This window comes from Andrographis paniculata, unplaced genomic scaffold, assembly GCF_009805555.1.
Source record: "Andrographis paniculata isolate CXL003 unplaced genomic scaffold, ASM980555v1 Contig80END, whole genome shotgun sequence".
NCBI classification, from domain to species: Eukaryota; Viridiplantae; Streptophyta; class Magnoliopsida; order Lamiales; family Acanthaceae; genus Andrographis; species Andrographis paniculata.
This window is the reverse complement of record NW_026137618.1, coordinates 4513158-4525859: the sequence shown is the minus strand read 5'-3', so window position 1 is coordinate 4525859 and position 12702 is coordinate 4513158. Positions and strand designations below refer to the sequence as shown.

Below are 12702 nucleotides of genomic sequence, written 5' to 3'. Positions count from 1 at the left end.
TGCCACTTGTTTTGCTTGCTGGGTATAAATTTTGAATTTTAATTAAAATAATTAAATAGTTTAATTAAAATTAAAAAATTTTAAATTTTAAATTTTAAAATATAATTAAAGTGTATAATATTATTTATCTAAGTTAGTAGGAGTGCCTGAGGTATAGAAATAGACATAGAAAAATGAAAATATCTTAGGAGTATTTAGTACATAGAAAATAGAATTAAAAAAATTAAAATATTCTATTTTTTTATTTGGCTGAAACATATAATTAAGATATTATTATCTAGTTTCATCTATCTCTTGTATGCAGAAAAATTGAGAAAGTGTGTTGTGTATTTATTTATTTATTTTTATCTTTTTCATTGAATTTTTACGATTTAATTTGTGTTTATTTTACTATTTTCTATACTAATATTTAATTTTTATGATTTTTATATTATTCAAATTGTATAAAATATCGGATCTAAATTATTAAATTAAAAATATAATTAAAAAATACAATAATATTTTTCATATTCAATTTATCATTTTTAGTGATTGATTTAGTTTTTTTTTTTTTTTTTTCAAAATGCATATATACTTACATTTTCTAAACTTAATTATCTATTTTATCAAAGTAAATAATCAATTTTATTCTTTGTACTAAACACATTATTAATTTCTTTTATCTGTGGAATCTAATAATAATAATAGAAAATTTAAAAATATATTATTTTCTATTCGCTATTTTTATTCCCCTTCTTCGTAGATGACGAGAGATAACTGAAAATTGAGCTTCTACAATTAGTTTATTATCTAATTTTTATAAATTTCTTTGAAAATATGTATATTCTAATTCCATAAAAATTATATCTAAATACTATTCAAATAAAAATTTTAATCTAATTCATCAATTTTTTCCTAGTTGATTCATTCTTTTATTTTTCACTCCCAATATATTGTTCCTTGTATGTCGCTTCATTTAAGTAGTTGTACTTATATATATATATATATATATATTTCAACTGAATTAGCAATTTTACCCCGACTATCACAAGTCCAATCCCTTCTATATGTTGTAAATGGTGCAGTAAAGCAAAAATATTTAGAATAAATACCATACATGCATGATTAATTGAAAAAGTAAAATAATCATTCCAATATGAAATTAACAAGCCTGACAACTATTCTTACACATCACAACAACATCATAATAATATCTTACAATTGGCAACTGACACTACTATCAATCAAATAATTGAATGGATCCGTATCCTAATTCCTCACGTTCTTCTTTAATCTGCTTTGCCCAACTTTCAATCGACTCACTACATGCAATAAGCTTGATCGATCTAAGCTTGGGAATGTCAGCAAAGTCGAGAGGGTCAGGTAATTCTTCTAACATGCTCCAAAGCTCGAGTTCCTCAAGGCTTGGAAAGCTACCTTCCTCTGTTTTCCAATACTTCAAATCAACAAGACAAACATCCAATCTTTTCAGTCGAACAAATTCCCCTTCAGTTACATTCCACTCAAGCCCTTTAACACCATCCTCTCTAATTACAAGAATTTCCAAATTGGGTAATGAACCAATGCTCACCATCTCACACCACCAAATATTAGTGTTTCCTATACTCAACTTTCTCAGAGAATGTGGGAAAGAAATGTCTTTAATGGAAACCATCATCCCATAAAGATCAAGTGACTCAAGCCTACACAAATGGACAAGATTGCTAAGGCTATAGTATGGCCCCTCCTCCACATCTTGCGAAAAATACTCTACTCTAAGTTTCTTCACATTTGGAATCCTACTGTAAATCTCTTCACTACACTTAAAATCTTTCACATAGAATAGACTTTGTAAGTTTTCCAAAGTACAACAAGACTGGGAATTTGGAGGTGGCTCAGGTAAAACAATATAACTAATAATATTTATATGCCTAAGTTGTGTCATCGTCCAAAACATAGATGGTATAGTAATTTTTGTACGAATGCCATGTATGGATATAGTTTGTAGGTTCCAAAGAAATGGTAGCATTTTAGGTTTCTTTTCCACAAGCCAATTTGTGTGATTAGGAACGGAAAGATACCTGAATTGCACAAGATGCACAATTGACTCCACCAAATTGTTGTTTAACTTATACGAAGCTTGCGAGGACAACAATTTTGATAAGAGCCTACCATCCTCACTACGTAACTTCCACACAAACACAGAGGAGTTACTTGACAACTTTTCAACAAGGATAAAGTTCTCCTTGCGGGCTTCCTTCAGCGACAAGTCTCGTACCAGATCATGGACACCACAATACTTTGCTTTACCTGAAACCCCTCTCCTGCGAACTACGATAAGGTTTCTATCAATAAGGTGGTCCAAGTACTCACGTGCAACGTCTTCCAAAATCTTACCGTTTATGGGTCTTAGAAATCCCTCCGCAACCCAAAACTTGATGAGTTCAGAGACTTTGATCTTCTGATCCTCTCGAAAACGTGACACGTAAAGGAAGCATGGCTTCAAATGAAGCGGCAAGCAAGTGTAACTCATACGCAATATCTTAAAGCAATGTTCCTCATTTTCCCAAGTTACAATTGCATTTAGATTCTCAGCAACCTGGTCCCAGCTCTCAAATGTCTTTTCCGACCTTCTCAAAACTCCACCAATTACAGCTATTGCCAACGGAAGACCTCGACAACCTGTGGCAATTTTCTTTCCTATTTTCTCCAATTCAACTGGGCAAACTTCTTCTGGGAAGACTATATCATGCAACATATCCCAACTCTTGTCTTTTTTTAACAATTTCATTGCATAGGGAATGTCCGAGCCGAAATCAGCTGCAACACCAACCAGCCTCGTGGTCAACAAAACCCGACTTCCATTGCCATTGTCGGGAAGGAACCTTCTTAACACATTCCATGCTTCAATATTCCACACATCATCCAATACGATCAAGTACCTCCTCCCAAACAATCTCTTGTATACCAATTCTCCAATCTCTTCCTCACTTTTTTCTCCTATCCCACTTTCTGAAAGCTCTAAGAGAATTTCCCGCAGAGTGTATGTTTGAGAGATGGTAATCCAAACGCGAATGTCAAAGTGCTCAACAACCCAATCATTATTATAAACATTAAGAGCGAGAGTAGTCTTACCAATCCCACCCATCCCCACAATTGGGATGGTTTCCAGCTTGGATCCGCTGCCAGTGAGTTTGTCCCTGATTTGAACCAAAGCATCGTCCAGCCCCACCATAGGATTCTTCGCAGTTGGAGCTGCTTGTCTTGAATGAGCAGCAGCAACAATAGGAGGATTGAAGGATTTGTGATCCACAGCGACAATTTCATCTCTTACTTCCAACGCCCTTTCTCGCAGCACATCCATTTTTTGTATAATTGCTTGAATGTCTCTGGCGTAGGACGGCAGATCTAATACCCCTAAATTAATGTGTGGGCGAAGAACCTGGACCGACACAAAGGATTTTATGATACCCTCAGCAGCACGAGAGGCCTCCATGATTTGTGTCGCCAATGCGTCTGCAGCTTCTGATTTGCCGTGAAAGTCTTCGAGAAAAGCCATAAAGTAAGAGAGGCGATCGCGAAGCAACTGAATCTGCAGCTCGTCCAGACAATTATTCCAACCGCCAGAGGGACGCTGGATGTCCTGAAGAAGTTGGAGAAGGGAAAGGACAGCTGCGTAAGACGATGCCATGGATGAGATGGATGGAGTAGCAGTAAGAATAATGTTAATGTAGAGAGTGAGAATGAGAAAGATTATGGAAGGAGCGAGTCGTCTTCCAAGTCCACTCTCACTGATTATGATCAGCTTTATCGAATAATAATTTTGAATTAATAACTCCAAGTGGCAGAATTAGCTTCCTGTTCACTTTACTAATTAAATTCGATATTAGATATTATTCCCTTCCCACGATCTAGAAAATATTTTCTTATAGCTGTGTGTCACAGAATCTGAGGTATTTTGTAATCAGTAACTATTTAAAAAAAATATAACATTAAAATAATTATAATTTAATAAAAATAATTATAAATTAAGATTAAGATAATAAATACTTTAATTATAATAAAAAATTATAAATTATAATTTTTAAAATATGATTAACGTGTATAATTATATTTAAAATTAAAGATATAATTTAATAGTCGAAGGCTTATTGACTTTCATTTGCTTCATGTGCTTAGTTAGTATAGTCCTACTGAAATTCTATCTTTTTAATTCTAGTTCTACTAAAAAAAATTATCAAAATTAGTTTCACTCAAAAGTTTATTTATCATTTTTTATTCTACCATTAAAATTTCAATTGAATATGCTAAAAGCAATTGCTTAATACAAACATGGTCATGTTAGATAGCGTGGAAGATTGAAGAGGTTTCTCTTTGTGAATGTGTTCGGACATTGGAGGAAATTCTCACGGCAGTAATCGTCGGAGGAAGTGATGGCGAAGGCAACAGACAGAAGGAGGAGTGAACTGAGAGCGGTAATAAGGAAAGGTTTGTTGTAGTAGTAATGACGGAAGGTTAAGATATAAACACGGCTGTGTTTGAACACATGTCATTATTTGACTGGGTTGATTGTTTGAATACAATGGTGTTTTACATAACAATGTCGTGTTGTATCCAAATCAGCGCCATTTCAACTTAAGTTACAACAAATAATCAATAATTTTTTTAATAGTTTACTTTTGATAAACTTTATTGAGTGAGACTAAAAATAAAAAAATTGGATTTTGGGACTACTTTTGATTTTTTTTCTTTTATTTATTTATTATTATTACTTTTTTTTTTTTTTAATATGTGTTGATATTCTGGCCGGGAAGGATTTAGGTTTAACTCATTGTCTGACTATCCGACCCAATCCAACCGACATTTTTTTTTTTTTTTTTTATATATATTTCAAACTTTGGATAATATACTATAAATTCGAATCAATTTAAAATATAATATATTAATTATTTTATTATATATATTTAAAATTTTAAATATAGAGGTTGAAGCTCGCTCATCGTACAACAAGACTGATGTATATTTTCAACAAAATACTCATAAAAAAATAGTTCAGTAAAGAATATCCTAGTAGAAGTATTGTATACCCTTATCGGGTCCGGGTCCGGGTCGGGGATCGGGTCCAATGGTAGACCCTACTCGTACCCAGACCCGATTAATATATTAATTATATATATGAAAAAAATTAATTTTTAATAATATTTTGGAAACAATGCTCTCTCCTTTAGCCTCCCGACATAGCTCAAGTCTTCTTATTTTAGTTCGCTGGAACTCCGAAATATTGGGGTGCCACCTAATTCGGAGAGGAACGTTTGTTTTATCTTTGACAACGTTGTGCCACAAACAGGAGGCACTATAGGGGCGTATTCGTTTTTACGGATAGAGATTCTACTTCGACTCGACGTGATTATCGAATTTATTTTGATAAATTGTTATTGGTTATCGAATTTATTTTGATATATTATTGAGATTATCGAATTTATTTCAATAAATTGATTATCAAATTTATTTCGATATTATCAAATTTGTTTCGATAAAATTATTGAGATTATCGAATTTATTCCGATAAAATTGTCATGATTGTTGAATTATTTTGATATATTATTATTGATTATCAAATTTATTTCGCTAAATTATTTTGATATCGAATTTTATTTTTTGATAATTATTTGATATTCTCGAATATAAAATTTTTTCCAAAACTTTGCCCCCTTGAAAATCATCAACCAACTTGACATTCACCCCCCCTTCTTTACAAATCTGTCGAACAAAATTTGAAGAGTTATAAAGCGAGGAAGCAAAATATTTTTTCGATGACAAATCAACAGGTATCGAATTTGAACCTTGCTTGCAACCATTGCAAGAAGTTGCTTCTCATCTCCGAAAAGTATAGCGTGGCGAAGCCCGGGAAGCTGCAACGGGATACACGATTCGCACTCTTTAAGCTGCGCAGCTTCATCGATTATTACCAGCTCGAGAGGATTCTTCATTCCTTCGGTGTGTAGTATTGCCGAGCTTGAAACAGTGCAGAAAACTAAACATGTATTTTCTAGACAAAAGTTCCGAATTTCGAATGGTTCGGTATTTGTTGGAATGTCGAGGATTTTTATCTAGAAAAACATCAGAAAGCTCTTCATGTTCATGACTCTTCATTCTGTTCCCATTTCCATACAACACCACAACCTCTTGGCTAATACATCCAATGTTAGCATATTTTTTATATATTGTCATTTGGGCCCACATATACATGCCTATATATATACACATTGAAACTTTATTTTCCGCAATTATTCAAATATGGTATCAGAGTCTAGCTAGGTCTCGAGTTCGAGTCCCACCGTCCCCATTTGTGCGCATAGGTATGTGCAAGTTTCGCATACCTCTACTTGCACTTGAGGGGGCGTGTTGGGACTCCCGTTTGCGGATATATAATTAATGACTGCGTTTTCCTAATAGTTCGAGCTTTTAGGTGACACGGTTATGCTGCATTCAATCAATGGCTTTGCAATTCCAACCACGACAACATTAGTCGTCGCACAAATTAGTGTCCGGTGCTTCGTTCTAAACACAACGAGCTTTTTGAGACTTGTTGAGCTCAAGAACAGCCTTGTCGATGACTTCACCGGCCCCCAAGAGATCAAGTCTCGAGATATTCTTACACAAAATATAGGCGAGAATCCTCTTCCATCTCCACAACATAAGCAAATTTATGTTGTCAATTGCACTAATTAACTTAGTCCGATCATCCAACACCGATGAAAGTCGAATATAATTTTATCAATAAAAACACTAAAATCGAAGAGAAACAACTAAGTAGTAATTACATGTTTGAAATCCTAAAAAAAAAAGAAGAAAATAAAATTGCTTCGGATATTAGAAAATTGTTGTTTTAAGGCTTAAAGGACATTGGATAACTAAAAAATATTGGATTTGTCTGGTTTGTTGGATCATTTTAGATGTGAATTTTGTCTAACTTCAAGCAAAGACACAAAAAGAGAGAAAAATTGATGTAAAAGTTGCAAATTATAGCATTTAGATTTACCATAGAATTGTAAGACAACACATAATTTAGGATGATCGAAAATCAAATTCGGGTCACATTAGTTATGTAGTTTTCTTAACCATCCTAATTAAGCTTTATGTGTCACATTTTTTTTTTTAGTATGTCAACCCAGTTTCTGGCCGCGTGCATTCGGATTTTTCTTTTGACATCTATAAATATTTGATTTATTGAGGGGCGGATGCATTTTTAAATGATTGGTGTCACGTATTACAGTTGATTTTACTCCACTAAAAGAAAATTTATATTATTTAATAAATGTGTTATTGTTAAAAAAGGTTTAGTGTCTCATTTAAAATTTGAAGTGCTATTATTATCCAATTAATTAAAAAAATAGTGCCCCATTTAAATATAAAATGTCACAATTACTTAATTAATGTTAATGATACAAATAAAGTTGAAATTAATGGCTTTTTAAAAATGAAAGACCATCTAGAACAATACAACTTGCTTGTATGTTTCTTAATAAAATCGAGTCTTTTAATTTATTTTAGCTTTAAGTTGATATATTATGGTATCAGTGAAAAATATTTCTAGATCTACGTCTTGATGTATCTTCTCTCAAAACACACCAAAAATAGTAATGGTAATACTTGTTTTAGCCGTCTCAAGTGTAGATCATTCCGATGGAATCAAATAACCAAATTATCATCTTGTTATATGTATTTTATTGTTTTCTTAATTTTCCCAATTGTCTAACAATTTTTGGTATCTTTTGGTGATCTCTCTTTATATCTGCTTAATATTAGTAATTTTTCTATCTTATATTTCTTGTTTTATGTAAATGTCATACTTGAAATATACAAGTTTTACATTTCTTTTTTATATTTTTTTCGTCCAATATAATTTGAGTCTTTCACTATGTACAAGAATTTAAGTAAAATATAATTAACAAGTAGTGCATTATTAAAAATAATTATAAATTGAAATTATAACAACTAAATATTTTAATTGAGATTAAAAAAATTATAAAATATAAAATTAAAAATATATAATCATATTTCAAAAAAAAAATAAAAATAAAAATAGGAACAAATTTTGAATAGAGTATTAAAGTTTAAATATATTTAATAGTTGCAGGCGTGTGATTATTGTTATAATTGTCTAGTATAATAGTAGAGAAATTAGGGATGACAAGGGTGTATCTTGCTATCCTTAGTATTTTCTTTTATTATTATTATTATTATTATTATTATTTTCGTAAATTGGATATAAGATATTGTATTAATAATATAAAAATTAATTTTTAAAAAATTGTTGACTGTTTGGTAAGTGAATAAAATGTATATATTATATATAATGTGTTAATATATGTATGTATTTTTTTAATAATATAGAGAATAAAAAATTGAGTGGACAGAGAAAATATTATTATCCAAAAAATTATATTATTTACTATTCAATTATAACAATATTTTATAAAATTATAGTTTTATTTATGTCACAAAATATTATACTTCAATAATACTTCAATAATTCAACATATTTATAATAATACCATTCAATAATTTATTTAAAAAATATATAAAAGATAAGGACATATTAAAAAAAAAGCTTCAAAATATCTAGATATATATATTTTGAAAAATATAAGATCAACTTTAAGAAAACAGTAATAAAAATACTACTTTCGTCCCATGTAAATTGTCTAAGTTATGTTTAGTAAGTAATTAAAAAATATATTAGTAAAAATAATTATAAATTAACATTAAAATAACTAAATAGTTTAATTAAAATTAAAAAAATTATAAATTATAAATTTTAAAATATAAGAGTGTATAACATTATTTATTAAGTTAGTAGGAGTGCTAGTACATAGAAATGAGAATAAAAAATTAAAATATTATATTTTCTTTGTTTGGTTGAAATATAGAATTCAGATGTCATTATCTAATTTTATTTATGTCTTGTATGCAGAGAAATTGAGAAAGTGTGTTGTGTATTTATTTATTTTTATCTTTTTCATTGAGTTTTTACGATTTAATTTGTGTTTATTTTATTTTTTTCTATACTAGTATTTAATATTTATGATTTGTATATTATTCAAATAGCATAAAATATGGGATCTAAATTTTTAAATTAAAAATATAACTAAAAAATACAATAATATTTTTCATATCCAATTTATCATTTTTAGTGATCGATTTAGTTTTTTTTCAAAATGTATATATATTTTTACATTTTTTAAACTTAATTATCTGTTTTATCAAAGGAAATAATCAATTCTATTCTTTGTACTAAACACACTGTTAATGTCTTTTTTCTGTGGAATCTAATAATAAAAATTTTAAAAATATATTATTTTCTATTCGCTATTTTTATTCCCCTCCTTTGTAGACTACAAGAGATAACTGAAAATTGAGCTTCTACAATTAGTTTATTTATTTATTATTTAATTTTTATAAATTTCTTTGAAAATATGTATATTCTAATTCCATAAAAATTATATCTAAATTATTATTCAAATAAAAATTCTAATATAATTCATCAATTTTTTTCCTAGTTGATTCTTTCTTTTATTTTTGGCTCCCAATATATTGTTCCTTCTATATCGATTCATTTAAGTAATTGTACTTTTATATATATATATATTTCAACTGAATTCATTTAAGTAGTTGTACTTATATATATTGTTCAATCCCCACACATTAGGCCGGATTCTATTTTTATTTTTCTTAATTCTTCTATATGTTGTAAATGGTGCAGTAAAAGTAAAACAAAAATATTTAGAATAAATACCATACATACATGATTAAAATTGAAAAAGTACAATCATCATTCCAATATCAAATTAACAAACCTGCCAACTCTTCTTACACATCACAACAACATCATAATAATATCTTACAATTGGCAGCCACACTACTATCTATCAAATCATTCTATTTGAATGGATCCGTATCCTAATCCCTCACGTTCTTCTTTAATCTGCTTTGCCCAATTTTCAATGGACTCACCACATCTAATAACTTTGATCAATCTAAGCTTGGGAATGTCAGCAAAGTCGAGAGGGTCAGGTAATTCTTCTAACAATAAACCCCAAAGCTCGAGTTCCTCAAGGCTTGGAAAGCTACCTTCCTCTGTTTTCCAATACTTCAAATCAACATAACCAACATACAATCTTTTCAGTCGAACAAATTCCCCTTCAGTTACATTCCACTCAAGCCCTTTAACACCATAATTTCTAATTACAAGAATTTCCAAATTGGGTAATGAACCAATGGCCACCATCTCACTCCACCAAATATTAGTATCCTCTAGTCTCAACTTTCTCAGAAAATGTGGGAAAGAAATGTCTTTAATGGAAACCATCATCCTATGAAGATGAAGTGACTCAAGCCTACACAAATGGACAAGATTGCTAAGGCTATAGTATGACCCCTCCTCCACATCTCCTGAAAAATAGTGTATTTTAAGTTTCTTCACATTCGGAATCCTTTTGTAAATCTCTTCACTACACCTAAAATCTCTCACATAAGATAGAGTTTGTAAGTTTTCCAAAGTACAACAAGACTGGGATTTTGGAGGTGGCTCAGGTAAAACAAAATTCCCACTAATATTTATATGCCTAAGTTGTGTCATTGTCCAAAACATAGAGGGTGGACTATGTGTATCCCATCCAAATAGGACTATAGTTTGTAGGTTCCAAAGAAACGGTAGCATAATAAGTTTCTTTTCAATGAGCCGTCCTATATAATAATCAATGGAAAGATACCTGAATTGCACAAGATGCACAATTAACTCCACCAAATTGTTGTTTAACACGTACGAAACTTGCGAGGACAACAATTGCAATAAGAGTCTACCATTCTCACTATGTAACCCCTCCAAAAACACAGCGGAGGTACTTGACAACTTTTCAACAAGGGTAAAGTTCTCCTTGTGGGCTTCCTTCAGCGACAAGTCTTGTACCAGATCATGGACACCACAATACTTTGCTTTACCTGAAACCCCTCTCTCGTGAACTAAGATAAGGTTTCTATCAATAAGGTGGTCCAAGTACTCACGTGCAACGTCTTCCAAAATCTTACCGTTTATGGGTCTTAGAAATCCCTCCGCAACCCAAAACTTGATGAGTTCAGAGACTTTGATCTTCTGATCCTCTCGAAAACGTGACACGTAAAGGAAGCATGGCTTCAAATGAAGCGGCAAGCAAGTGTAACTCATACGCAATATCTTAAAGCAATGTTCCTCATTTTCCCAAGTTACAATTGCATTTAGATTCTCAGCAACCTGGTCCCAGCTCTCAAATGTCTTTTCCGACCTTCTCAAAACTCCACCAATTACAGCTATTGCCAACGGAAGACCTCGACAACCTGTGGCAATTTTCTTTCCTATCTCCTCCAATTCAATGGGGCAAACTTCTTCCGAGAATACCATATCACGGAGCATGTCCCAACTCTTGTCTTCCTCTAACAATTTCATTGCATAGGGAATGTCCGAGCCAAAATCATCTGCAACACCAACCAGCCTCGTGGTCAACAAAACCCGACTTCCATTGCCATTGTCGGGAAGGAACCTTCTTAACACATTCCATGCCTCAATATTCCACACATCATCCAATACGATCAAGTACCTCCTCCCAAACAATCTCTTGTATACCAATTCTCCTATCTCTTCCTCACTTTTTTCTCCTATCCCACTTTCTGAAAGCTCTAAGAGAATTTCCCGCAGAGTGTATGTTTGAGAGATGGTAATCCAAACGCGAATGTCAAAGTGCTCAACAACCCAATCATTATTATAAACATTAAGAGCGAGAGTAGTCTTACCAATCCCACCCATCCCCACAATTGGGATGGTTTCCAGCTTGGATCCGCTGCCAGTGAGTTTGTCCCTGATTTGAACCAAAGCATCGTCCAGCCCCACCATAGGATTCTTCGCAGTTGGAGCTGCTTGTCTTGAATGAGCAGCAGCAACAATAGGAGGATTGAAGGATTTGAGATCCACAGCGACAATTTCATCTCTTACTTCCAACGCCCTTTCTCGCAGCACATCCATTTTTTGTATAATTGCTTGAATGTCTCTGGCGTAGGACGGCAGATCTAATACCCCTAAATTAATGTGTCGGCGAAGAACGTGGACCGACACAAAGGAATTAATGATACCCTGAGCAGCACGAGAGGCGTCCATGATTTGTGTCGCCAATGCGTCTGCAGCTTCTGATTTGCCGTGAAAGTCTTCGAGAAAAGCCATAAAGTAAGAGAGGCGATCGCGAAGCAACTGAATCTGCAGCTCGTCCAGACAAATATTCCAACCGCCAGAGGGACGCTGGATGTCCTGAAGAAGTTGGAGAAGGGAAAGGACAGCCGCGTAAGACGATGCCATGGATGAGGTGGATCGATCGATGGAGTAGCAGTATGAATGATGTTAAGGTAGAGAGTGAGAATGAGAAAGAGATTAAGGAAGGAGCGAGTCGTCTTCCAAGTCCACTCTCACTGATTATGATCAGCTTTATCGAATAATAATTTTGAATTAATAACTCCAAGTGGCAGAATTAGATTCCTCTTCACTTTACTAATTAAATTCGATATTAGATATTATTCCCTTCCCACGATCTAGAAAATATTTTCTTATAGCTGTGTGTCACAGAATCTGAGGTATTTTGTAATCAGTAACTATTTAAAAAAATATAACATTAAAATAATTATAATGTAATAAAAATA

The 12702-nt window shown here is 32.1% G+C and overlaps 1 protein-coding gene across 2 annotated transcripts; it reads right to left on the bottom strand.

Moving 5' to 3' along the window:
• Positions 1-1136: 1136 nt before the first annotated feature.
• LOC127240929 (putative late blight resistance protein homolog R1B-16) lies at positions 1137-12458 on the bottom strand. 2 transcript variants are annotated; one of them, XM_051259797.1, is made up of 2 exons: positions 10984-12458; positions 1137-2289 (listed from the first exon to the last, which is right to left on the bottom strand). In XM_051259797.1, the coding sequence occupies exons 1-2, from the start codon at positions 12362-12364 to the stop codon at positions 1220-1222; spliced, it is 2451 nt and encodes an 816-aa protein (XP_051115754.1). In that variant the 5' UTR covers positions 12365-12458; the 3' UTR covers positions 1137-1219. The 2 variants fall into 2 exon arrangements, with proteins under 2 accessions (XP_051115754.1, XP_051115756.1); XM_051259799.1 differs by having other exon boundaries at positions 1137-2921; positions 11616-12458.
• Between the last annotated feature and the right edge of the window lie 244 nt (positions 12459-12702).

Excerpts from the sequence above, each read along its gene's own strand:
- LOC127240929 (XM_051259797.1), bottom strand. The coding sequence starts at position 12,364 with ATGGCATCGTCTTACGCGGCTGTCCTTTCCCTTCTCCAACTTCTTCAG. Across the intron at positions 2,290-10,983 it reads TCACGAGAGAGGGGTTTCAG|GTAAAGCAAAGTATTGTGGT; the intron begins GTAAAGCAAAGT and ends GAGGGGTTTCAG.